At 32.7% G+C, this 25496-nt stretch overlaps 1 protein-coding gene across 2 annotated transcripts in view; it reads left to right on the top strand.

Annotated features, from left to right (window-relative positions):
* Nucleotides 1-25269, top strand: part of Prrc1 (proline rich coiled-coil 1) — a 32140-nt gene extending 6871 nt beyond the window's left edge. Inside the window, exons 4-10 of one of the 2 annotated variants that reach the window (XR_013438263.1) lie at nucleotides 186-346; nucleotides 3979-4081; nucleotides 9455-9618; nucleotides 15411-15514; nucleotides 20308-20410; nucleotides 22304-22446; nucleotides 24081-24219. Coding sequence is in view for 1 of the 2 variants with exons in the window: in XM_005324141.5 (XP_005324198.1) it covers nucleotides 186-346; nucleotides 3979-4081; nucleotides 9455-9618; nucleotides 15411-15514; nucleotides 20308-20410; nucleotides 24081-24290 (845 nt within the window). In the remaining variant the exon portion in view is untranslated. Of the gene's footprint in view, nucleotides 1-185; nucleotides 347-3978; nucleotides 4082-9454; nucleotides 9619-15410; nucleotides 15515-20307; nucleotides 20411-22303; nucleotides 22447-24080 lie in introns of both variants that reach the window. The other variant, XM_005324141.5, reaches the window with a different exon arrangement.
* Nucleotides 25270-25496: the final 227 nt, after the last annotated feature.

Below are 25496 nucleotides of genomic sequence, written 5' to 3'. Positions count from 1 at the left end.
AGGACACTTGGTGTAAGCCTATGTAAAGGGAAAGAAATTTTTGCAATTGTATAACTTAATCTTAAAATGCTTAATTGTATGGTTACATTATTAAAATTGTTTTAAGCTACTTATTTGTTTTGTTTTGTTATAGGAACAAAGTTTGTGGAATAAATTAACATATTAAAATTTTTTCCATTGAATAGGTGTTTTGCCAACTCCTATTTCTCAGCAAGCTAGTCTGACATCTCTGGCACCGGGAACTGGAACCACATCAGCCATCACTTTCCCAGAGGAACAAGAAGATCCTAGAATTAATAGAGGTCAGGATGAAGCATCTGCTGGTGGAATATGGGGTTTTATTAAGGTAAGGAATATTTACTTTAAAATTATATTTAATTTTCTAATTATAAAACTGATAGGTGTTCATTAGAGAAATTTTTAAAGTACAGAATTCATAAGGAAAGAATAAAAGTCCTTTTTCTTATGAGTTTTCTGTGGTTGCTATAATCTGTTGTTTGTGCATATTTATGGATATTTGTCTATTCTCTTAATTAAAATCAAATAGATAGTGATGTGGGTATTATTTTGTGTTTTTTTGTTTGTCTTTACCTAGTAGTTATCATGAACATTTTCCCATCCATAAAATATTCTTCAGAAGTGCATTTTTAATGGCTACTTTATATGCATTATATTGCATTACTTCCCATTTGTTATTTTACAGCTCTAATACTGACATTCTCTAATTGTAATTTTTGAAAATTATGAGTTAATTTTAATTCAGAAATAAATTATACAGATTTATCATATACAGTATGATGTTTTAAAATATGTAGGCATTGTAGAATAACAGAATTGAGTCAGTTAACATATGTGTTACTTCACATATAATTTTATCCTGCGAAAACTTGAAATCTATTCTCAGTGATTTTTCAAGAATCAACCCATTGCTGTTAAGTATAAGTCACCATGTTGTATAGTTTCTCCTAATTGTAATTCTTATCGATAAAACTATGGTGAGCATTATTCTTATCGATAAAACTATGATGAGCATTCTTGTATGTAAATCTTTATGGTCATCTGTGTTTCAATTTCTGGTCAATGTTCAAGAAGACATTTAAAAAATCATGTATTATGCCAACATACATTGTTCAGCATTTTTCATTTGGCAGCACTAGTTGTTAATTTGAAATAGAGTATTTTATGATTTAATAGGCAAAAAATTTCAAAACCTCATTTTAATTTGTATTTTTTTGCTAGGTACTGAATTTGAACATATTTTCTTGAGATTTTTTGCCACTTTTTTTTGGCGAATTCTTTGTTCATTTTTTAAATTTTTAATTTGTGATAACTTTCTTTTCTCTTGATGAATTTGTAAGAATTCCTAAGGTTTGTTGGTTTTTTGTTGTTTTGTTTTTGGTACTGGGGATCCAACCCAGGACTTCATACATGCCAGGCAAGCACTCTACCACTGAGCCACTTCCCTAGCCCATATCATATGTTGCAGTTTTCTTTAAAGGTTTTTATCATTTTATTTTTTACATCTATTTAATATAGCCGAAAGACTTTACTATATGAGGTAGAGCTCAAACAATTATTTTTCAGCTACTTAATGGACTGTTTGAACCTCATGTCCCCAATGACTTGATATGTCACCTTTATTTTAGTTACTAAATTGTATGTTAATGTCAGCTTCTAAACTCTATTCTACTCCCTTTGCCTTTCTTTTCAGTATTAGCATACTGTTTATTTTGTACATGAATATTAATAGTAGCCATCTTAAACATCTACTGCATTTATCTGTTGTATATTGTTTTAACAAAATACCTAATGCTGTGTACTTTACAAGGAAAATAGGTTTAGGTAGCTTGCAGTTTTGAAAGCTGAAAGTCCTAGATCCAGTGGTTCTATCTGTTTGGTCTCTGGTGAGGCCTTCCTGGCTGCATCATAACATGGCAGAGAAGTACACGTAGAAGGGGCTGAGCCTGTGGGATGGCCTTGCTTTATAATGACTTGTTCTTACAAGAACTAACTCACTTCATGAAACCAGTATTAATCTCTTCTGAGGGCAGTGCTGCTCTAACCTAATCACCCTGTACTAGGCTTCACTTCTAGAAGTTTTACAACCTCAGGTCCACTGCATTGGGAACCAAGTTTCTAGCACATGAGCCTTTAGAAGACAAAACACATCCAAATCATAGCATCTACCAACTGCTGAATGGATTGAAAAATTATATATCCATACAATGGAATACTCCTCAGCAATTGGATTCTTCCAATACAGATGAATTTCAAAAGCCTTGTATTAAGTGAAAATTAAGCCATATTTTATTTCATATATGACACCCTAAATAAGGCAAAAAACAGAAAGAAATTAATACAGTGTTTGAAAAAGGATAGGGTAGGGACAGGGGTCCCAAGAAGATGTTATATGGGAAAAGATCTAGCACAGTGATAAATAACATCATGGGTTAATTTAACTCTAGGCTCATTTATTATACTAGTATATATTGAAAGCCTGCTGTGTGCTGAGATGGGCATGGGGGGGCATTCAGTGATACATATGATAGAGAGGGCAGTTAAAGTCTCTCCATTCAAAAATATGTCAGTATTCAGTTGCATAAGCTCGCTGATTTGTCTTCAAATGTTGTGTCTTATCTGTGCTTATTGAGACAAAACATTAATTGTTGGTCTTTCCCACTTATTTTTATCAATGAATTTTGGAATCATTCTGCCAAATTACTCCCAATATTCTGAAGGTTTTTTTTTTACATATGTTAAATATTTTTTACATTGGTAAGTGATTCAGTGAAATTTTACATTATTTAAGCTTCATGTTTTATGACTGGCGTTGTTCAGAGCTTCCTTTTTAAAAAAATATTTTGTAATTTAAAAGTTTTCTTTGTGGGCTGGGGCTGTAACTCAGTGGCAGAGCACTTGACTAGTATATGTATGAGGCACTGGGTTCAATCCTCAGCACCACATAAAAAATAAACAAAAGGCATTCTGTTCATCTACAACTACAAAAGAATTTTTTTAAACTTTTCTTTGCATAGAGACTATAACTATTTTATCCCTTGCCAAGAACGTCTCTCTTTCCACTCGTCATCCCCAGCTTAGCTCTCCAGGGCTTGGAATAGTAATAGCTCATGGTTCCTAGCATGCAGTTGGTAGGTAGTCTTAAATTTCAGTCTCAGGAACTCATCTTGTTCTGAGTTGCCTTAGTTTAATGGTAAGTTAGGAGACGGGGCATCTGACTTATTACTCAGATGCCATCTAAGGAGGCACTGCTTCCTCAGGTGCTTTCACTCTTGGAGAAGCAGAAGGAAAGAATGGGCCCTGAGATGTGGTTCCTCAGCCTAACAGTGTGGTTCTAAGACTCCAGAGGAAGAGGTCTGGCTGAGAAGAGAATGGGAATGAACAAAATGAGAAACTGGAAGTAGGAAGAAAGGAAACTTGAAAAGAATATAGCTAAATGTTATATGTTAAAGTAATAGGGAACCATTCAGGGGGATGCAAATGAAAAGTAGTTTTTTTTTTTTTTTTACTATTTTTGTGTATTAGGGAACAGAGTATGGATATGTATAGACATCAGATTCCAGTCTGTATTTGAGAACCTGAGGGATGTTTCATCTAATATTTTAGGTAAATAAGTAGAGATGAAGTATAAAAATATATTTATAAATAAAATGTACATAGAATATCATACATTCCAGGCCAGGGCTATTCAAAATGTGGTCTGAAGATTGCTGCTAGTTTACACCCAGCTATGGATCTGTGATGCCAATGGGAAGAGAACTTGAGAGGACCATTTAGAAATATTAATAATAACAATTTACATTGCTCCAACCTCATTTTTTAATATATAAATATTTTTTAAAAGTTCTGGTCTGGGATGCATTGTAAACTTAAAATTTTTCCTCACAGTCAAAAAAGTTCATGATATTCTTTGTTTTGAATGAGTATCTATGAATTTATGTACTTATTTGTTTCATGCAGGGTGTGGCTGGAAATCCTATGGTGAAGTCTGTGCTTGATAAGACAAAACATTCAGTAGAAAGCATGATTACAACGCTGGACCCTGGCATGGCTCCATATATTAGTATGTATATAAGTTAAACGTATCTGCCATGTTTTAAAGTATGCATAAATGTCAGCCACTAATTGTAATTCTCAGTTCATTTCCATTGGTCATGTAATCAGTGGACATTCCTCTTATATTCTTGTATTAAGCTGTCCATCTTAGCTTTGGTGCTATTAATTCACCCTTTACTTAGTTACCATTAAATAAGTTTTGAAAACTCCATAGAATAGACTGTAAAAACAATATGAATTTTTAGTGTCATTACTTATTTTCTTAAAAATAAAAATTAGTATTGCTTTGTATTAATTTGTTTTATTTTATTCACTGTTGACATTTGAAGTGATGCTTTTGTTTATACTTGGTTTGGGATTTTTTTCCAGTTGTTTCAGATAATGTATGTATGCTTAAGTCAAGAATAATATTTTTAAGGACGCTAATCTAGTTATTAATAATAAATGTTTACTAGGTTTGTTGGGAGAACTATTTTAAATGCGTTTAAGCTCCTATCACCAAGAATCCTTCAGACAGTTGGCATAGAGATACTCTCTATTATTTAGCTTTTGTATACATATTCAGTATGTAAAGTAATATCTCTTATCTAGGTCAGTAACCATTATTAGTAATCCTATAGAAGATCTTTTGCAAACCAGAGCTTTATTACAGGTACTCAAACAGAAATTTGTTTGTTTATATTTTTTATTATTTTTAATAGTTATATGTGACAGTAGAATCTATTTTTGATATAATTATACAATCACAGAATATATCTTATTCTAATTAGGGCTCCAATCTTGTTGATGTACATCATGGTAAGATTCACTATGCTGTATTCATATAGGTACATAGGAAAATTATTTTTAGTGTTAGTATAAAATCAAGAGCATTCACTGGTCTTAACTCTGTTGTTAGTTCACTGTCTAGTACATGTCAGTGGACAAGACCTAGCAATGATTAAGTGCCATTTATTGAATACTTATTCTGCCAGGTACTAATTCTCATAAGAGTTCTGGAAGGTAGGTATTTTTCTCAAATTTTAGGTCAGGAAATTGAATTCAAAGATGTGTTAGTAATTATTTTGGGTCACATACCCATAGCTTGGTGAAGCTAGATTGAATCCAAGTTTAATTTTTTACATTTTAGCCACTTTGCTTCCCTTGAAGTAGAAAATTCAATCAAAAATTAGACCAAAAAAAATGAGAAATTATACCCCATCTGATTCAAATGTATGATATGTCAATATCATTGTACTGTCATGTGTAACTAATTAAAACAAATTTAAAAAAAATAAAAGAATGACATATATAAGAAAAATAAATAAAAAATAAAATAGTGCTGAGATATATCAAGTGAAAATACAAAGGCATCTCACAAGAACTCCTAGAAGCCAAGAAACCATGACAACATAGCTAATTTTGTATGTCCCTTTCTAAAATAAACTGACTCATTGTGGAATGAAAAAAGTAGTCTTGTGATAATTCTCTGAATTAAATTATATAAAATAAAAAGTGCCTATAAAACTTAAAAAAAATTAGACCAATTCAGTTGTTCTTTATGTTTCTAACAGTCCAAGAATTGAGAAGTTTGACTCTCTATATATTTGGTTTTGTATATTCGTAATAACCAGTTTGACATACTTAATGCATTATATGTATTCTTTTCTTCAGAAGTATGTATTTTGAATGAAGGAAAGAAATGTATATTTTTGGAGCTTTTGCTATTTTAATGGATGTAGTCCATGTTAGACTGTGAAAGCAATTATTTAATCCTTACAGTAGGTGGTGGCAGGTAGTTTTCTACAAAGAAACAAGCTCAATGAATTTCCCAAAGTAACAAAGCTGATAAATGGTAAAGCCAGGACTCCAACCCAAGATAATTTCTCAAACCAGTAGTCTGCACAACATCAAGAAAAAGGCATAAAATCAAAGGCGGGGGTGGTGAAGAAAGATATAGAAATGAAATTTCTGTTATTATGACAACATATAATTAGTTACCTTTAATATGTGATACAACAGTGTGTAAAAGCTGACACTTTACTGACAGCAAAAGCAATACCATTCTGATCTAACAAAACTCAATAAAACTTATGGCATTTTTACACAAATATGTTAGAAATCACTTGATATAAAATTTCAAATATATCAAAGAAATCACAAGAACTGTGAGAAACAGATTTTAATTGCCTCCAAATTGAATCTTTCTAAATTCCTTTAACTAGTTCTCACTTTATTATCATTAAAGACAGGGCCACTCATCACAAACTGAAAAGCCTTTGAGCTGCAGCTGAATGGATCAGTATTTAGTGATAGTCAAGATATGTCAATTATATTGATCTACTGTGTGCATGTGCGAATATGTAATAATGAATTTCACTATTATGTATAATTATACTCATCAATTTAAAAAAATGTCATGTCCCACGTGGAAGAAAAAGTGAGAAAGGAGTGTTTATTCTTCTCTTTGCTATGTGACCCTTTGCTTGTAGGTTCTGATAACTGCTGAAATTCCCAGTTGAGAAGTGATATGTGGAATATTACATAATCAAGGAGGAGTCTTTGATAAAAAATAACCTCCAATTGTTCCACAGATGTTTAGTTGGAAAAAATAGCCTTGCTTTTGAGGCAGATGTTTTACTTACAAACATCTTTCATGAGATATCTCTTTTACCAAGGATAGCCATTAATGGCTATTAAATATTAGAATATACTGTACTTAGAACCAGGCCTTTGAATTTACCATGCTGGTTGATCATCACTAATCTTGAAATCTGAAGTCAAAATGCTCAATCTCACAGTTTTTGAGTATTGTTGTGATGGCACATGTGGAAGATTCCATACCTGACCTGTGATAGGTCACAGTCAAAATGCAGACTCACTAAAAATAGTATACCTTCCAGCTATGTGTATAGGTGTATATGGAACAGACATGAATTTAACGTTTAGACATGGATCTGTCTTCAGAATATCTCATTAGGTATATATAGGTAAATACTACAAAATCTGAAAAATTCGGAAATCCAAAACACTTCTAATCTCCAACATTTTGGATAAGGGATAATACTCAACTTGTATCACAAAATAGTAGATTTAGATTTTTTAAAATAATGAAACATACTTGGTCAAATAGTTATATTTAGAAACAAAGCACAGGGTTTTAAAAATTAATTTATTTATTCTAATTAGGTATTATATGACAGCAGAATCCATTTTGATTCATTGTACACAATTGCAGCACAACTTTTCATTTCTCTGGTTGTACATGATATAGTATCACACCACATGTGCAGTTGTACATGTACCTAGTGTGATAGTGTCCAGCTAATTTTACCATCATCCCTGCCCTCATATCCTCTCCCCTCCACTTTGCCCAATTACAGTTCCTCCATTTTTCACATATCCTACCCACCTCCCTTATGGATCAGCATCCACTTACTAGAACATTTTTGGGATTGGCTTACTTCACTTAGCGTATTCTCCAACTCCATCCATTTACCAGCAGATGCCATAATTTTATTCTCTTTTAATGCTGAGTAATATTCATTGTGTATATATAGCACAGTTTCTTTATTCATTCATCTATTGAAGGGCATCTAGGTTGGTTCCATAGTTTAGCTATTGTGAATTGAGCTGCTGTAAACATTGATGTGGCTGCATTACTATAGTATTCTGATTTTAAGTCCTTTGGGTATAGACTGAGAAGTGGGATAGCTGGGTCAAATGGTGGTTATATTCCAGGTTTTCCAAGGAATTTCCATAGTGCTTTACAGATTGATTGCAGCAATTTGTGGCCCCACCAGCAATGTAAGAGTATGCCTTTCCCCACAAATCCTCTCCAACACTTATTGTTGTTTGTATTCTTGACAACTGCCATTCTGAATGAAATGAAATCTTAAGAGTAATTTTGATTTGCATATCTATAATTGCTAGAGATGTTGAACCTTTTTTCATATATTTGTTGATTGATTGTGTATCTTCTTCTGAGAAGTATTTGTTCAGATCCTTAGCCCATTTATTGATGGAGTTGTTTGTTTAGTTGGTATTAAGTTTTTTGAGTTCTTTATATATCCTGGAGATTAGTACTCTGACAAAAACACAGGTTTTTAGTATAATTGAAAGTTAAAGTATTTGAACTGATGAATAAAATGTGATATACTCACCTTTTTAAAATTTCAAATTTCATAAATCATTTCGGTTTTCAGATATGCTTAAATATTTGTATTAGGACAGTAGTGCGTGTGTAATTTACAAATAAATGTGTGATAAATGCTTTTTTAAAAAATGATGAAGATGTAGAATAAAAAATTTGGTGATCACCATACTGAAACTATTTCTTTGATAAAAAGCATATGTTATGAGAGTTCTTGTTTTTAGTTCATAGTTTTTATGAAACTCTTTGATGCACCACTTGCCATTAGTAATAGTTTTTATTTTCGTTTTCTGGAATATCACAAATATATAACTTATACTTCACAAATTGGAAGTTTAAGTCTAGGATTGCTGTATAGTTGAAGGACTACAAACTGGCAAGCACATGGTATTAGAAGTTTCATATAATAAGTATCTGTTTTTATTAACTAATAACAGAATAATTATTTGTATTTATAATCTTAAAAATGCAATTAATGTCTCCACCCAAATTTTAATTAGAAGAAGCTTAGCTAAATTAGTGTAGTAGACAAATAAGCTGTTTTCATATTTGTTGTGTCATCGAATTCAAATAGATAATCTGTGGAGTACTTTTAGGAACCATTATTAGATGCTGTAAAAGTATTCAGTGAACAGATTAAATGTGGGAAGAACTTGGCTAAAATCATGATTTGTGAGATTTCTCAGAATCTCTGCTCTGTCAGTGTATGTTGTGAATTTCACAGAAGGGGATGCAGTGTGCAGTATCTCCCACAGTGTTTGACTACAGAATACTGTTTTCAGGCAAACTACTGTTGTATTCAGGAACATTTCATAGACTACCAAAAAATATCCTAATTATGGCAGATGTGATACTCAGAATTATTAGAAGGTATGTACCATTTAAGACTCCTTCATATATGTATTAAATTCCTATTTTTAAAACTCAGAAAAAATTAGCATTTTGGGGCTAATCACATGTTGGAATGAGATGCTCTTATACTTGATTAAAGGGTGAAAAATATAACTGGTTATATCAAATGGTGTGGTAAAAAGAGGGTTCAGGTCCTGACATGAGCACTAAACAGCAGTGTTGCCTAAGGCAAGACTTTGTCAGCTTCAGTTTTCTTAGCCATACAAAAATGGTAATGATTTTTATCTTGCCTGGTTTTATGAAGTTGGAGTAATTATGTAAATATTAGCATATGGTATGGTAGTAATTATGAGAATTTCATTATTTTAATTTGGAATTGTAATTTTTTTTTTGTAGAATCTGGAGGTGAGCTGGATATTGTGGTGACTTCAAATAAAGAAGTAAAAGTGGCTGCTGTCCGAGATGCCTTTCAGGAAGTCTTTGGCTTAGCTGTGGTTGTAGGGGAAGCTGGACAGTCTAATATTGCCCCACAACCAGTGGGCTATGCAGCTGGATTAAAAGTGAGTAAAAACACCTTTTTCAAGTTATGGAACCTTTCAATTAATTTTTCATCATTGTGATAATGATGTTGTGGTTTATATGGAGCTAATTGTGTTTTTATAATGATGTTGAATTAATGATTACTTTTAGTTAGAAAATCCTTAGGTATATTGAAGATATAGTGGTGTTTTAATTTAAAGAAATCTAAGATAGGTTGTAATTATTGGTGGAAGGAATGAAATATACTCAGCATAAAGAGAGTCTCAAAAGAAATCTTTAAAACTTAGTAACAACATTCAGATCAGCACCTAGAATTATAATATATATTGAATCTCACAAATTTCTTATTATTAGTATTAATAATCCTGAAAATGTTAAAGTTCCAGGAATTCTGCACTCTCCTCTGTAAGTTCTTTTTTCTTTGATCTCTATTGTACTGTTACAGATAAATAGTGGCATACAAACGTCTCTCCCAACTTAAAAAAGAAATAAGCCAAAGGAAGCACCACCAAATTCTTTGACCTCATTTGCCCTATACCCTACTCCTTAAATTTGCTTTCTTTGAGAGTTGCCAACACTTTTCTCTAATTCTTCTCTTACAGTCTCTTAAACCTGCCCTAAGCAGGTGTTTGCCTGCATCACTCCCCTGACAGTTCAGGGTTCTCCATGCTATTTGACTTACCAGTGGCTTTCTAGACAGTTGTCTCTCTCTCTTTCTTAATTTTTTTTTTTTCACTTGTCTTCCTGATACCACACTTTGGCTTCTTGGTTCACTGTTTCCCTGATGTTTCTGTGTCTCTTCTCAGCCTCTTCTTGGTCCTTTTCTCTATCTACTCCCTTAGTGATCTCCTACCTTTCTTGGTCTTAAGCCTCTTAGGTGTACCAGTAGTTCTGTTTCTGTCTCCACTGAGACCTAAGTCCTAATTTATATAAAACTTGCCCTTTGGATGAATTTCTTGAATATCTTAAATTTAATGCCTACAATTAAACTGTTTCTGTCCCCTAGACTTGCTTTCCCACTCGTCTCTGTCTCAATAGATGGCATTTATATCCTTCCATTTTCTTAGGCAAGAAACCTTGGAATCATTCTTAGCTTCTCGTACTTCTCATTTATAATTCATTAAGAAATCTTGTTTGTGAGACAGATAGTTCTTGGCTTTTGTTCTGGTTATGTCTTAGGAGGTTGCCTCAGACACCGAATTAGGGCATACTGAACCATTGTTTGCAAGGGAAATACAGGATTACATTTTTGCCAGCCTATATTTTTTGTGCTCTGTTTAAATACATCTTTATATACATGTTTTTGGTGTTTTTTGTTTTGTTTTGCTTCATTATGTTGAAATGTTATAGGCAACAATACTGTAGCTCATGCTTGAATGAGATTTATTTAATACACACATTTTCTCCATGAGGTATATCACAGCCTCCTTGTGCTAAGGAACACTAGGCAGCATATAGAACTACACTTGGAGGCCATTTGAAACAGAGAGATCAACAACAAGCACAAAAATGCCACACCAAGGCACTGATAAAGAAAAAGACACGTGTTTCCAGTACACAAACTGAAACAAGAAGGCACAGATAGTATTCCTTGTTCATGTAACTGAAAATGTGAATATTGGGAAATGTGTATATCAGACAATTCAAATTTCTTGTGCTTCTGTGTATGTCTGATTTTCAGATAACAAATACATTCTAGTGATGAGTAAAATTCACGGATACAGGATTCACAAATAATGAGGATAACTGTATTTGCATTTAAGGAGAAATACATTCTGGTATGACATGCTGGCCATAAGGAATGTATAATAGTGTACATTACTGAGACCATCTGAAAGCCACATTACCTTATTCACTCTCTTCATAACAGAATGAGGTAACTAGCATAGCATATTTCAAGTTTTGATTATAATTAGCTACTAAATATAATTAGCCCACATTGATACTAGGTTATTTTAAATTGTACTGGATAGTGCTTTATGAATTTGAGGTACTTTTTCCTGTTTAGTACTTTATTTGAATAGAATATGAAGCCCTTTACATGCCCCCCACCACCCAAAATCACTTTTCTGAATTTGAGGCTGTCAGGTAATGGTTACATTATATCTAAATATAGTGCATTATATACAATACAAATCAGATTACTTTTCATAATTATCTGTTCTTACAGAAGAATGCTATGGAGAATACATGCACTTTGAATTGTTTCTACTTTCTGGGGATTTCCCTTGAACTTGGCTTTGAATACACATTTTCAGTTAGAATTTCTATGGTGCTAGAGGTTTACTCTTTATAAAATATAGCAAAGCTAACTGGACCGTGGGGTTTGTCTTCAATCTAATTTTGAAAAAAGTATGGTAAGTTAAATTTGTATACACAACAATTGTACATTTGATCAGTTGTGCACAGGTAAATATTAACATTGTAAAAGATTATATTTACTTTAAAGATGCAAGTCACATACCTAATACTGAGTTTGTACTTGCCAAATTTTAAGAGTGCTTTTGCAAATTAGAAAGTATTAATGATCTGAGAAGGAAGACTTTTCCAGATTTACTTTTAGAGAGGATAACCTGGATAAAATCCTAAAATAGAAACAGGTTATTGAACAAAGAAAATGGTAAGTGCATTTCTTTGAACTTGGAGACTAAAGCAAGGGCTTTGTGTATTGTGAAGTACTATATAAATATGGAGGACAGTATTGGTATTACATAGGTGTGATGGCAAAAAAAAATGTATTCATTTAATTCTCTAGTAGAGGTTATTTGAATCTGGGAGATTAGAACTTGCCATTGTTGTATTAAGCAGTGAGAATGTATGGCTTTGGGTTTCAAGGCAAAGGTGGTGAAGACTGTAGGGGTTAGAGTAAGAATAGATGCTGAGATTGCAGGCATTCAGAAAGATGATTGGGTACTGAAGTATGAGCTTGTCACTGGGTAAAAGAAAGGGTGCAAATATACATATTTAAGAAGATAAAATGTATTAAAGATGGAGACGGGGACAGTTTACAAAATTTTAGCAGCATAAAAGAATATAAATTTAGAAAAATTGATCATGTAGAAAGCCTGCTTTTCCATTATGATTTTTAATGGGTCTTAAGTATTTTGTTTCATTAGATGTTATTACACACAAGATACTTTAAAGAGACAGTGAATTTGAAAGGCTGATAGGGAGTTTTTCCTCAAGAAAAACCTTATTTGAGAGTATTATTGGTAGTTTGGTTTGTTTCATGATTTTATTCATATTTGACAGATTTACTTCTGCTCTAAAAGTTTTTGCCTTTAAAATTTAGATTTTTTTTTTCACAATCTTTTAAATAAATAAAAACTACAGTTGTGGCTGTGGCTCAGTGGTAGAGCACTTGCCTTGTATATGTGAGGCACTGGGTTCAATCCTCAGCACCACATAAAAGTAGATAAATAAAGATATTTTAAAATATATAAATATTTTTAAAATATCAAAACTAATATTTTTATTAATTTGTCAGTTTTTTTGTTGTTTTTTTTTGTGTGTGTGTGTTAGAAACAGAGGGAGCTAATGAGAAAAAAAATTTATGTAGAATCTTAAAATACAAAACTTAACCAGTTTGTTTTTTCATCCTATCAGATTTTATTTGAAGTGAATGGTTTTTCTGAACTAAACTTAATTTGCCCCTTTAAATATTTGAAATAATTTAAGGAAATAAATCAATTCAGCCAAAATTAAAGTTAGGAAGTTTCTGAAACTTCTATGCCAGGTATAAGTTTTATCAAAAAGCAAATCATAGCTATGATCAGTATTTCATAGCTTATTTTCAACAAATAAAGATATAGATAATACCTAGAAGCCATTTCAAGATGTGTAAAAGTATAGTTACTTATCTGAACCAAGTTGCCTAGTATAAATTCTCAGAGTACAATGTAAGCTCTAGGACCCTTCTGTTTCATAGCTCAGTTTGATGATTATTTCATTGTGAGCTCTAACTTACCTAATTATTGATCCCTCCTACAATATAAAATTTCATTCTTAAAACATTTGTAAAGAATGATTGGTGTTAAAGTATTTTGCAATTCCAATGAAAGAGGCCACATTTAATTAATGTAGTAGTCAGAGGAAAAAAAAAAAAGAGGCCAGATATGACTTCATTTTCATTTTCTCTTTTGGACTCCACAAACAAAAAAAGAATTAAACTTTTCTGCTTAGTTTATCATCTTATAGCTTGCAGGTACCAATTAATTTGGTGAATATTTTGTGAATCATATTAAATATAAATTCTGCACTGTGGGATAGTAAAAAGTGAAGAGACAGTCTCTATTCCCTGGAAGCATGATATCTAGGTTTGATGATGCAAAATCCCACTAATCTATTAGTTTTTTTTTTAATTAACAGGTACTTGAGTTTCATTTCTTTTCTTTCTTTCTTTCTTTTTTTTTGTATGTGTGTTTGTTGCTGGAAATTGAACCCAGGGCATTGTGCATGCAAGGCAAGCACTTTTCTACCAACTGAGCTATGTCTCCTGCCCTTAGGTTTTTTTATCAATGAAGAATCTAGCCATAACTCCTTCCTGAGATGAGTGAATTAGGGAAATTTATAATATCTACTATAAAGAAATAAGTTCATCTTACCTATTATATTTTTTTCAGAGTCAGCAGTTGCCTCCTTATTTCAGTGTCATTAGATTTAATGGCATTGTATTTATACTATTTATATAATGAACATTTGCCACCTAGGCCTTGGGAAGCCTTTATTTTCTTTTCCTTTAGTTTAGTTTTTCATGTAGCAAATTCTTACTTGAATGTCTGTTAGGTTAGGCTCTGTGCTAGAGCAAGCAAAAGTATCTGGTCTTGATTTTATTGTAGTTTAAATAATTTCATTTTTCCAAGGTAGTGTCTTAAAATGTTGTACCTGTTCTCCTAAAGTGGTCATGTTCTCTTCATTTGTCTTAAAAAAATTTATTTGTCCCTAAAAATGTTCTAGCCTTCTTAATTTTCATTTGAATGATATTGATCATTTTTTTCTTGTTCTCTTTGTTTAGCTCTTCTTTCCTTAAAATTGGTATATTATCATCACTAATTTTGTTCAGAAATGGGGTGATTTTGAACACATTGCCTTATGAACATTTTTATCACTTCATTCATGAACTGATTCAGATAAAAGTAGTAAACATGAACCATTCCTCACTAATCCAACTTTTAAATTCTTATTGTATGATATATGTTTAGTGCATGATTTTGAGTTATCTGTGCAGTGTTCCCAACCACTCAGTTTTGCTTCATTAATGGTAATTATTTCATGAATAAGCTTTGGTATAATGTATATATTTTCATGTTTTTATTGTAAATAACTAGTCATTTTGATGCATGTATATTTAAATGAAATTATTTAAAAAAAAAGAGAGAAAGCATTTGCCTACATAAAAAGTCAATAGAATTGGCTAAGAAACTACTGGGATTGATAAAATTTTATTAAATAAGATGGTCTCTTGCCAGATAAACACTAAAAAATGCAATTTTCTTATATTATGTTCAGTTAGAAAATGTAATTTGAAATAATCAATTTAACAGTGGTAGCCAGCATAATAGTACAGAAGGGAATAATTTAGGATGTGTTCCCCAAACTCAATACTAAGCGAATGTGATTGGACTTTTTCAGTTTTCACTCTATATTTATGTATTGTTTGAACATTTATAGTGATATAAATTTATATCACTATAAATGTTCAAACAATACATATATGTGTGTTTGTTTATAAATGCTTGCAAATATTATGTGTGTAATCATAAATTAGTATATTTTAGAAAAATGGTTTCCTGTCTATGCTGTTGTTTTTTAGGGTGCCCAGGAACGTATAGACAGTTTGCGACGAACTGGAGTGATCCATGAAAAGCAGACTGCTGTGTCTGTAGAACACTTCATTGCAGAATTGCTGCCTGACAAGTAAGAGACTTATTTCTCTTAGAAGCAAAATAAAGTTGGGTCTGGGAGTTCATATGGAATGCCAAGCAAAAAGTATTATCTCCTATTGTAGAATCAGAAGGAAAAGTGTGTTCTGATGCTGGCTCCATCCCTTACCCAGCCTGTGTCCTGTGTAGCTTAGCTGAAACTTCTGTCTTTGCTTCTGGTTTTTTTTTTTTTAATTATAAACAAAGATAATAATGCTTGCTTTCTAAGATTGTGCTGATGATTGCTAGATAGTACTAAATATAAGATGATACAGTGTTGGTTATAATGACCTTGGGTAGAAAACACAGTCCTTCAACATGATGAATTCAAAATAATGGAAGGCACAAGCAAGACCGCTTGATGGCAGTCACTGAGTTTGAGTTTCTACTGAGTGAACTCCTCATGTATTTAGTTTAGAAAACTTCCAAATAGCATAATTGATAATTGTTTTTGAGGGCTCTTTTTTTTCCCCCAATGGAAAAACCTTTGTGGATATGCTAAGTTACATTTTGTTGTAATAACTACCCTTTGTTAAAAAATCTTTCTTTTTAATTGCATTGTGGTTTTGTTAATATTTTTTTTTTTGGTATGTTTGATATAGAATAACAATGTGCCTAGTACTTTGTGGCTAATATGGAAAAAAGAAAAGTAATGAAAACTCCTCTGATTTTGAGGGCATATTAGATAGCCAGTAGGTACAGGTGAACTGCTTTATATGATTATATAAAAATTATCTAATTTTTACTAATATAATATTATATGAAGTTTCAGTGGAGGTAACTCAGTATGGAAATAATGTTACATGAAATTCAGGAATGGTTAAGACTGGAACTGGAATTTGAAAAGGAGGTAAAATTTGGATAAGTAGAAAGAAGTAGGTAGGACATTCTGGGTGGAGGAAATGTTTGAAGGTAATTAAAAGGTATTCTAGGGTTAGCAGAGGTTTCTTGAATAGGATATCAAGAAGTGGGGACAGTTTGTGAAGAGCTTTGCATTCTAGGTTGAAAAGTTTGAACTTTGTGAGCACAATGATGATTATTTTATTTTCCCTCTCTGGTAACCTTTTACTATTTATTTAATGGCTACCTGAGAAATTACAGTGTGCCTTTTTGGTGTATTACATTATAATAAAAGCTATGATAATACTAGAATCACTTTTAAAGCTGTTCATCTCTCTTTTTTTTTTTTTTTACTTTTTGCAGTATTCTTGTCAAGTATCTTAATTCTGCACATGTTTTAAACTCCTAAGACATCACTAGTGTTGTTCTGTGCAGTCAGTATTCATTTATTATGATTCTGAAGTTCTTCCTACATTTTTTTTTCTGTCAGTAATCTTCCCTCTGCCTAAAGAACTTCCTTTGATACTACATTATAATATAGGATTACTCACTGTGAATTCTCTTAGCTTTTACTTACTTGAAATTGCTTTAATTCATCTTAATTTTTGTTTGATATAGAAATCTAGGTTGGTAATTTTTTCAACACTTTCAATTAAGAAGTCAGCCATGGTGGGCAAGGTGGCACATGACTATAATCCCAGCAGCTCAGGAGGCTGAGACAGGAGGATCGTGAATTCAAAGGCAGCCTCAGCCTCAGCAGTGGCGAGGTGTTAAACAACTCAGTGAGACCCTGTCTCTAAATAAAATACAAAATAGGGCTGGGGATATGGCTCAGTGGTTAAGTGCCCCTTAGTTCAATTTCTGATTAAAAAAAAAAAAAAAAAAGTCAGCCAGCCATCATCATATTATTTCATTTGTGTAAAGATAATTTGTTGTTTGTTCTGGCTGCTTTTAGGACATTGTCATTTTGTTTTTGCAGTTTTTCTGTGGTATGCCTAGGTATGTTTTGTTTGCCGGCCTCCTTTTATAATTCTTTTTTTCTGGGGGAACAGGGAGCTTACTAAATTTATTGATTCTGTAGATTGATGTCCTTCATCAGTTTGGGATTCTAAGTCACTCTTTAAGACTTGCTGCTTTGTCTAGGGCTCAGATTACAACTTGTTCACCTTTCGACAGAGTCACACACTTTCCACATTGTCAGGTTTTTATTCCAAACTCTGCTTTTTCTATTTCCTCATTAATTTCTTCCTTCTCTAGTCCACTGATCCTGCCTTCTGTGTCCAGCCTGTTGGGCAGCTCATATGTTAAATTCTTTTTTTAAAAAAAAAAATGTATTTGCTGAGTATCTACATATATTTATCTCTTTTGACTATCTTTCTTCTTTGTTCAGTTATTTTGTATCAGTTATTTTTAACTCCTTGTCTGAGAGTCCTAATATTTGGGACTTTAGTCTCCTTTTCCTTCTAGTCTGTCCCTGAATATGGTGCTGTCCCTGAAGGCCTACTAATCTTCAAAAACCAGATGTTGTTTAGAAAACACTCCAGAGTCCTCAGGTGATGTTGAGAAGTACACACCTTTCTCCGAAAAGCAGAGCTGTATGAGGAAGCTGGCAGTGTGTGTTTTAGTCACAGTCTCAGCTTTGTTCAGGGTCACCTTAAGGCTTTAAGCTGGGCAAGGAAGGTTTTTGGGATCGTGTTTTGTCCTTTTTTCTGCAGCTCTTCAGTTTTTCTCAGTATATGATGTAACTCATGTGGCTTTTCACCAGGAGCACTGACCTGCCATAAATTCCTCCATCACACCTTAATGTGGTATATCCCCCCTCAAATACCTTTAAGCAAAACAGTAGAATACTACAAAGACCAAGAATGCTAAATACTAAATAATATCAAGAAGTCTGGTGATGGTTGCTAGTATGGATTAAGGAGGAAAGAGGACAGAGGGTTTGTGACAGTAAAGTATACAGAGTGCTGAGAGAGGGAAGAGAAGACAACAGTAAAAGCTAGAATCCCCAACACTTGATCTTTCATACTGTGGCTACTTTCAGAGTTCCTATAGGAAATAAATGCACAGAAAATAAATTCAAGAAAATGCATGCTTAGAACTGAGTCTAGAAAAGACAAATTCAGGAAAAGCAAGGCAGTTAAAGAAGAAATGCAAGGTGTATAGCCCCTAAAAAGGAATAGAGCTTGTTTAGGATGGGGAAAGAAACTGAAAGTTTCCTTAGAAAGAAGCACTGGGAACAGAAGTGGAGGAGTTGTGGGGAGGGATAATGGTGGTTGCAGTTTCATGTTGACTGATTCGAAGAGAAGGGGAAGCCAATCTCTAGCATGGTAGTATTTTAAAGAATAAGGGACCCTGAAGTTCTGATGTGTATTCACTTGCATGACAAGAGAAATTCTATTTATGCTTCAGTGACTCTGCTTCTCATGCCTAACAGTTTAGTCAGTATACTATTCATGATAGACATTGCTGTACACAAATCATGCAAAATAATGCAAAATAAAATTCAGCTAAGCCTGGCTTTGTGGATATTTCATAAATACATTTTCTTGAGTGAGAAAAATTATTGTAACAAAATATGAAATATTGATTAGTATACCAAATAAAATAAGTCACTATTTAGTTATTTATTTAGGCACTGGGGATTGAACCCAGGGGTGTTCAACCACTGAGCCACATCCCCAGTCCTTTTTTATATATTTTTGGGATAGGGTCTTGCTAAGTTTCTTAGGACCTTGCTAAATTGCTGAGGTTGGCTTTGAACTTGGAATCCTCTTGCCTCAGCCTCCAGAGTCACTGGGATTACAGGCATATGCCACAATGCCTGGCCCTTTTTAGTGTTTATTTTGAGACAGAGTCTCATCCAGTTGATCCTGGAACTTGCCATCCCAAGTAGCTGAGATTAGAGGAGTGATCTATCATGCCAAACTAGTGGGTTAACCTTTTATGGAATTACATTTTAGGATGAATTAGATGAAAAATTTTATTTATGGATATTAGAACATTATAAAATATTTGTAATAGTGTTCTCAATTTGTAGCAGTTTTAGGATATGAATACTATAGGCATTACAGATTGCCATTTTAATATTCAGCGGAGTTGCTTATGTTACTCCATATTTTACTTGTTTTTTTTCCTTGAATATGTAAATAGTCTCCTGACACATCTTACATTTCATTGCACTTTATTAGATGTGCATATTTTTAAGAATATAGATTATTTTCCTGCTCCTTTGCTTTTGTTGTTTAAATTCATGATTTCATGGTGTCTGGTTGTTTCATAATTCATGTAATAGAGATTCTGGTGTTGCTGTAATTGTCTTAACAACTCAGTATTAGAAACTTTAGGTGATAACTTGAAACTCTTGCTTTTTTATAATTTTTAATAGACTTTATTTATTTAGTTAATTAGTTGTTGATGGGCCTTTATTGTTTTTATATGTGGTGCTGAGGATGGAATCCCATGCCTCACACATGCCAGGCAAGTGCTCTACTGCTGAGCTGTAACTTCAGCCCCTATAAGTGTCTTTTCCTTTGGAGGAATGTTTTAAAAATTGCTAATAACTTTACTAATTGGTTGAATATTAATGAAATTGGTAATATATTAACTTTCTCATGTTGAGCCCAGTAATATTTTTAAAAATATCACTCATGAGAAGCTGTTATATTCATGTTTGAATGAATATAAGTTCATCTGTTGCATATTTAAGCTCCCAGTTTCCATTGTTACCCTGTCTTAGCAAGGGGACCTTTAAACTTTTCCTTTGCTGTTGTTCTAGATTGTTTTTTTCTTCTTGGAATTTAGCCAGCCAAGAATTTTTTTATGTTGTTTTTATGGATTGTCTTCTTACAGGTTAATTTTTCTTTTAATTAGTTTGTTTTTCCTTTTTGTTTGTTCACTGTAATGTATTTAGCAGGTAATCAGTATGAAACTTGTGTTCTGTTGCAGGTGGTTTGACATTGGTTGTTTGATAGTTGAAGACCCTGTCCATGGCATTCACCTAGAAGCTTTCACACAAGCCACACCGGTGCCTTTGGAATTTGTACAACAGGTTGGTTTTCTTGGCGTTTTCATTATGCTCCAGAGAAACTTGTAATATTATCCTTCAAATTTTAAATTTATTTTTTGTTTAAAATATTTTAATTTTGTTTTTTTTATTTCTCTTTTAGTTTGTTTCTTTGCGCAGATCTCTGGTCATTCCTGGTCATTCCATGTCTTACTATTTCCCTGTTTTTGTTTTCCACCTGTTTTTGAGAGGTATACATTCAATGGCCAATTGTCATTTGCTTCTTTTTTTTATGATTATGTTTCTTACTCTGAGATCAGAATGTTTGCTTTTCTGCTTATGTCCACATTTCATTTACTTTCCTCTTTATTTCACATCTTTACTTTCACTGTTATCTCTATTTCCTTTTTCTTTCATCTGATCTTCCTTTCTAGTTACTCATCTTTAGTAACAAGTCAGTATTAGAAACTTTAGGTGACAGGTATGTCTTTAAGGTTGTTGACTGAAAATAGATTTAACCATGTACCTGTCTGTGTAGTTTTCAGAAGATTGTAAGCATAAGTAATGATCCTTCTATATTTTTGTATAAATTTTTTCTAATTCTCTAATGGACAAAATGGAACATATATCTATACTGAAATTTCTGTACTGTTAAATGACATTTAGACTTTTTTTCCCTCTTACAATTATTTGGCACATGTCGGCATTTGAGAGTCTGAAACTATTGGCATTTGAAACTACTGGGTTTTCTCCCAAGAATATGCATGTATACAGTTACATATTAATTTGGCATGTGAGTTTATCAAATTGCTAAAAGCAATCACTGGCCTTTTATAGGTTTATGATTTCAAAAAGGGACCAAGAATTAATGCTTGGAATTTTGAAATTTTGCTGAAACTTATTTATACCATAATTTCTTTTCAGAGGATTAAGAAAACCATTTTATAGATGTTAACTAAATTCACTCCAATGAGAAGGTGATTAAAGGATTGTAAATGAATAATAGATTACTGTTGTTCCATTAACTTTTAAAAATTAAATAAAATGATAGATTTTTTCTAGAAAATATAAATTTTACTTGTTGCTTCAAGAGTATTAGGTTGAACCATACAAAGTTGCTGTCATTCATAGTCAAAAACAGTCAAATGTTGTCACTTCCATATGATTCAACCTAACTACCTCAGCGAAGCAGTATAGTGAAAGAATTCCATCTAATCAGAAACCCCTGAGTGCTACAGAATATTCACAGGTGATGACCATATTGATAGAGCATCTCTCTCAACACCATAGGAAATATTAGTCCTATCACTTAAGAATTAAAGGTCAGAATTATTGGTAAAATTAATAAATACAATTTAGAAATACATTATAAGAACATATACCCTGACCATAAAGAATTGATTCCAAGAGTCAAAGAACCATTTGCCAATAGCAAATTAGTTTAGTAGTTCAACATATGAACAGAGTAAAGAATAAAAAGGATTTCAGTAGAATTGAAGGTATTTGCTAGAAATACTAACTGTACTATTAAATAGCCTTTGTTAATTAAGATTAGAAGGTTATAAGTGTACCAGAAAATCAAAGAAAACTTCAGATCTAATGGTAGAACATTAGAAACCTGATAATTACAAGGATGTTCCTATCACAGCCATTGTTAACGTTGCTATAGATTGAGGTCAACACACATTGGCCCACAGCCAAATCTGGCCTGCTCCCTATTTTTGTGAGTGAGTTTTATTGGAACACACCCTGCAGTCTCCTTACATGTTGTTTATAGCTGCATTTGTACTGCAACAGCAGAATTGAGTAGTTGTAATAAAGACTTTTTGGTTCCCAAATCTAAAATATTTACTCTCGGGCTCTTTATAGAAAAAGTTTACTGACCCCTGTGATAGATGTCTGACCATTTTAAAAAGACAATTTTTGTTTCACTTTTAGGATTATAGATTGGAAAAAAAAAATAGACATGATACTCAAAGAACAAAGTGGATCTACATATACTAGTATCTAAAGATACCTATGACATATTGCTAAGTAAATGTCAAAGCCAACACAGCTAGTATGATCCTACCTATTAACAGGTACATATATACCCTTTAAAGTATATATAAATGAATAGAGGGAAAAGACCTGGAAAGATGCACAGCAAGCTGTTAATGTGGTTAACTGAAGAGTGATATTCAAAGGGTGGCATTTACTTTTCATTCTATTGTCTGTCTTTTTTTTTTTTTTGCCACATGGTTTTAACATTCAGAAGATACAGTAGTGTGTGCATTGAAATGCCTTCCTTTTATTTCTAGCTATTCAGCTCTTTATATTTCTTTTTATCCATCCCTTAATGTGTTAAGTTTGTGCTACTGAATTATTGGAATTTTTTAATTTAAGGGAATAGAAATCAGCCTTTAAAGGAATAACTGTTACCATAATAGATATAGTAGTGAAAATGTGGAAAAAGTTTTATGTAATTTATGCTTGATAAACTTAAATGCGAACGATTCTTCCTTCTCCCACTTTACAAGCCTGCTATTTTGGATTTTTGCAGATAATATCAAATACATTGTCCCTCAGAAGTGTCTACATCTTAAGTATTGCCTGCGAACTTGATAAAAATGTTGCCTCTCAGGCCATACCCAGAGCTACTAAATAAGGATATGCATTTTAACAAGAACTTCTTGGGATTTGTGTTCATATAGCAATTTGAGAGGCACAGTTTTATAGTGTCTCTAGAGACTTTAATCATTTTTCTGCCATGTCTCTTTCATATAGTCAGATACTGACAGTGCAATATATATTTTGGAAAACAGCACTGGAGCAGGTTTACCAGATGATGTGCTGTTTCTGTCAAATTTACTTGAAAGCTGTTTTATATTTGTTTTGTTTCTCCTGGAACCAGCTATGGAGTTTCCAATTAGATTTCTTAGTTAGGATGTGAGAAACTATAAGGTTTTTTGGTGGAGGGAAGCCCCTCAGATAGTAATACCCACCACATTTGGGGATCACTGTATAGTAGATCCATTCTACGTATGGATGTCCTCCTCTGACCACATCTAATGAAAAACCACACCATTTCTGGATTTTGAGTGGAAGCAGATATAGGTAGGTTGGGCCAGCTACAAATGATATAATAATGATTGTTGCTGTCCTGGACTGGACATTACTTGACATGCTAATCATGTTTCTGGGGATACTTTCTACAGACTAATCATGCAGTTTTGAAGCCTTTATTATTGCAGTTTCCTTTTTTTTTTCTGGTTGCAATTTTATGGTTATAGAATGATAACTTTAGCAAAGATAATAATCTAGTGACACTGAATATGGAACTAGAATTTAAGTCTTCTGACTCTGAGCTCTGTATAGGTGCAGCTCTGAGATTTAAGACTTAGACATGCTCAAGGCCCTAGGTTCAACTCCCAGCACCACACATTCACACGCACATGCACGCATGCACACACACACACACACACACACACACACGATTATATTTGACAACAACCAAAGAGCATAATGGTGTTATTTTTTAACAAAGTAGATATGTGCTGTATTATTTTGATTCTTTCATGGCCTTGTAACTTCGCACCATTGCCTGTATAACTGTCATAAGGATTTGTCATAAGCTATATTAAAAGTAACCTGAGAGATGTTACTTTGAGATGTTACATATCGAATTCCAACGTTTTAATGCATTATAAGTAATATGGATTTTGTTTCTCTGTAGGCTCAAAGCCTAACTCCCCAGGACTATAATCTGAGGTGGTCAGGCCTTTTGGTGACAGTGGGTGAAGTTCTGGAAAAAAGTTTACTGAATGTCAGCCGGACTGATTGGCACATGGCTTTTACTGGCATGTCTCGTCGACAGATGATCTACAGTGCTGCCAAAGCAATTGCAGGCATGTATAAACAGCGCCTGCCCCTTAGGACCATGTGAAGGAAGACCTGTCTAGGATACTGAGACTTTCTTCACTTTTAGCTTGATGTCGTTATACCTTCTTGAGTAGCTTCAATGAATTTAACAGTTTTGTAATTTTCCTGTAGGCTGTAATTTTTTTTCTAGAGAGGCATGTTATCATTCCAATAGAAGAAAAGAAATAGATCCTTTTTATAATCATATAATTATACATATAGTTCTCAGAAAAAAATATACAAGTATATTTATAGCACAGTTTAATATACCAAACTTATATAGTGGAAATTCATGTGCAAAGACATTTAATTTAAAGATGTGTACTTGATTGTTTTGTTTTTAAAGAAGACATAGTTAATTAAGGAACATGTCTATTGCATATTCTTTAAAAACATTATTCTTTTTGTTTTTTTTGTATGTGCACATGGCCTCAGGTCTGATGGAGAGCAGCTTGCTCAACAATTTACCTTAGGACACCTACTTGTATTTAGAGAGATGTCACACATTTTTATGCATGTTTTATACAAAGTGGGCCAAATACAGAATTGATCATTTCTATCTAGTCATTATGTACACATACAATCTGGAAAGTCATCCTTGTTTCCTTTTTTTAAAAAAAAAAACAACTAATTTTTGTTATTTTATAGATTTATACTATAAACATTGGGTAATACATTTTATTTTTTCATTGCTATATGACAACTAAAGGGAAAATAATTTGAGTATATTTTAGATCAGAGTATTCATAGTATTTTTGTATAATACTGTTCAGTACTTCCAAGAATAAATTCTGACAGTGGCCATTGTATGTGCTTCCACCCATTCTCCAAACTTTTACAAAAGACATTTTTGAGAGGTGATTACTTTATTGTCTATGAGAGGGTATGCCTCAGATTTTAAGTATGGTTGCTTCTTCTTTCATTTGCCTTAAGCACAACTTTTCTAACTGCCATTCTGCCTTTATTTTTTATGGAAATTTTCAAATAAACTGTTTTATATTCAATCTGGTTTATTTAGTTCATTATGTTTGTATTTAATGAAAGCTTTTTCCTCCCTCAAGTAATATATTTTACAGTTGGGATTTATATAAATAAAAATTAAGTAAATGTTTTTTCTTGTACAGTTGAACTCTATGCAACTTCAAATAACTTTGATAATAATTTCACATATAAACGTGATTTTATTTACTCTTCTATACTGTTATTTTGATGTAAAAGAATTAGCACAATC

The sequence above is a fragment of the Ictidomys tridecemlineatus genome, chromosome 1 (genome assembly GCF_052094955.1).
Source record: "Ictidomys tridecemlineatus isolate mIctTri1 chromosome 1, mIctTri1.hap1, whole genome shotgun sequence".
Taxonomy (NCBI): domain Eukaryota; kingdom Metazoa; phylum Chordata; class Mammalia; order Rodentia; family Sciuridae; genus Ictidomys; species Ictidomys tridecemlineatus.
The sequence above is the reverse complement of the archived record's forward strand: the minus strand, read 5'-3'. Positions and strand labels throughout refer to the sequence as shown.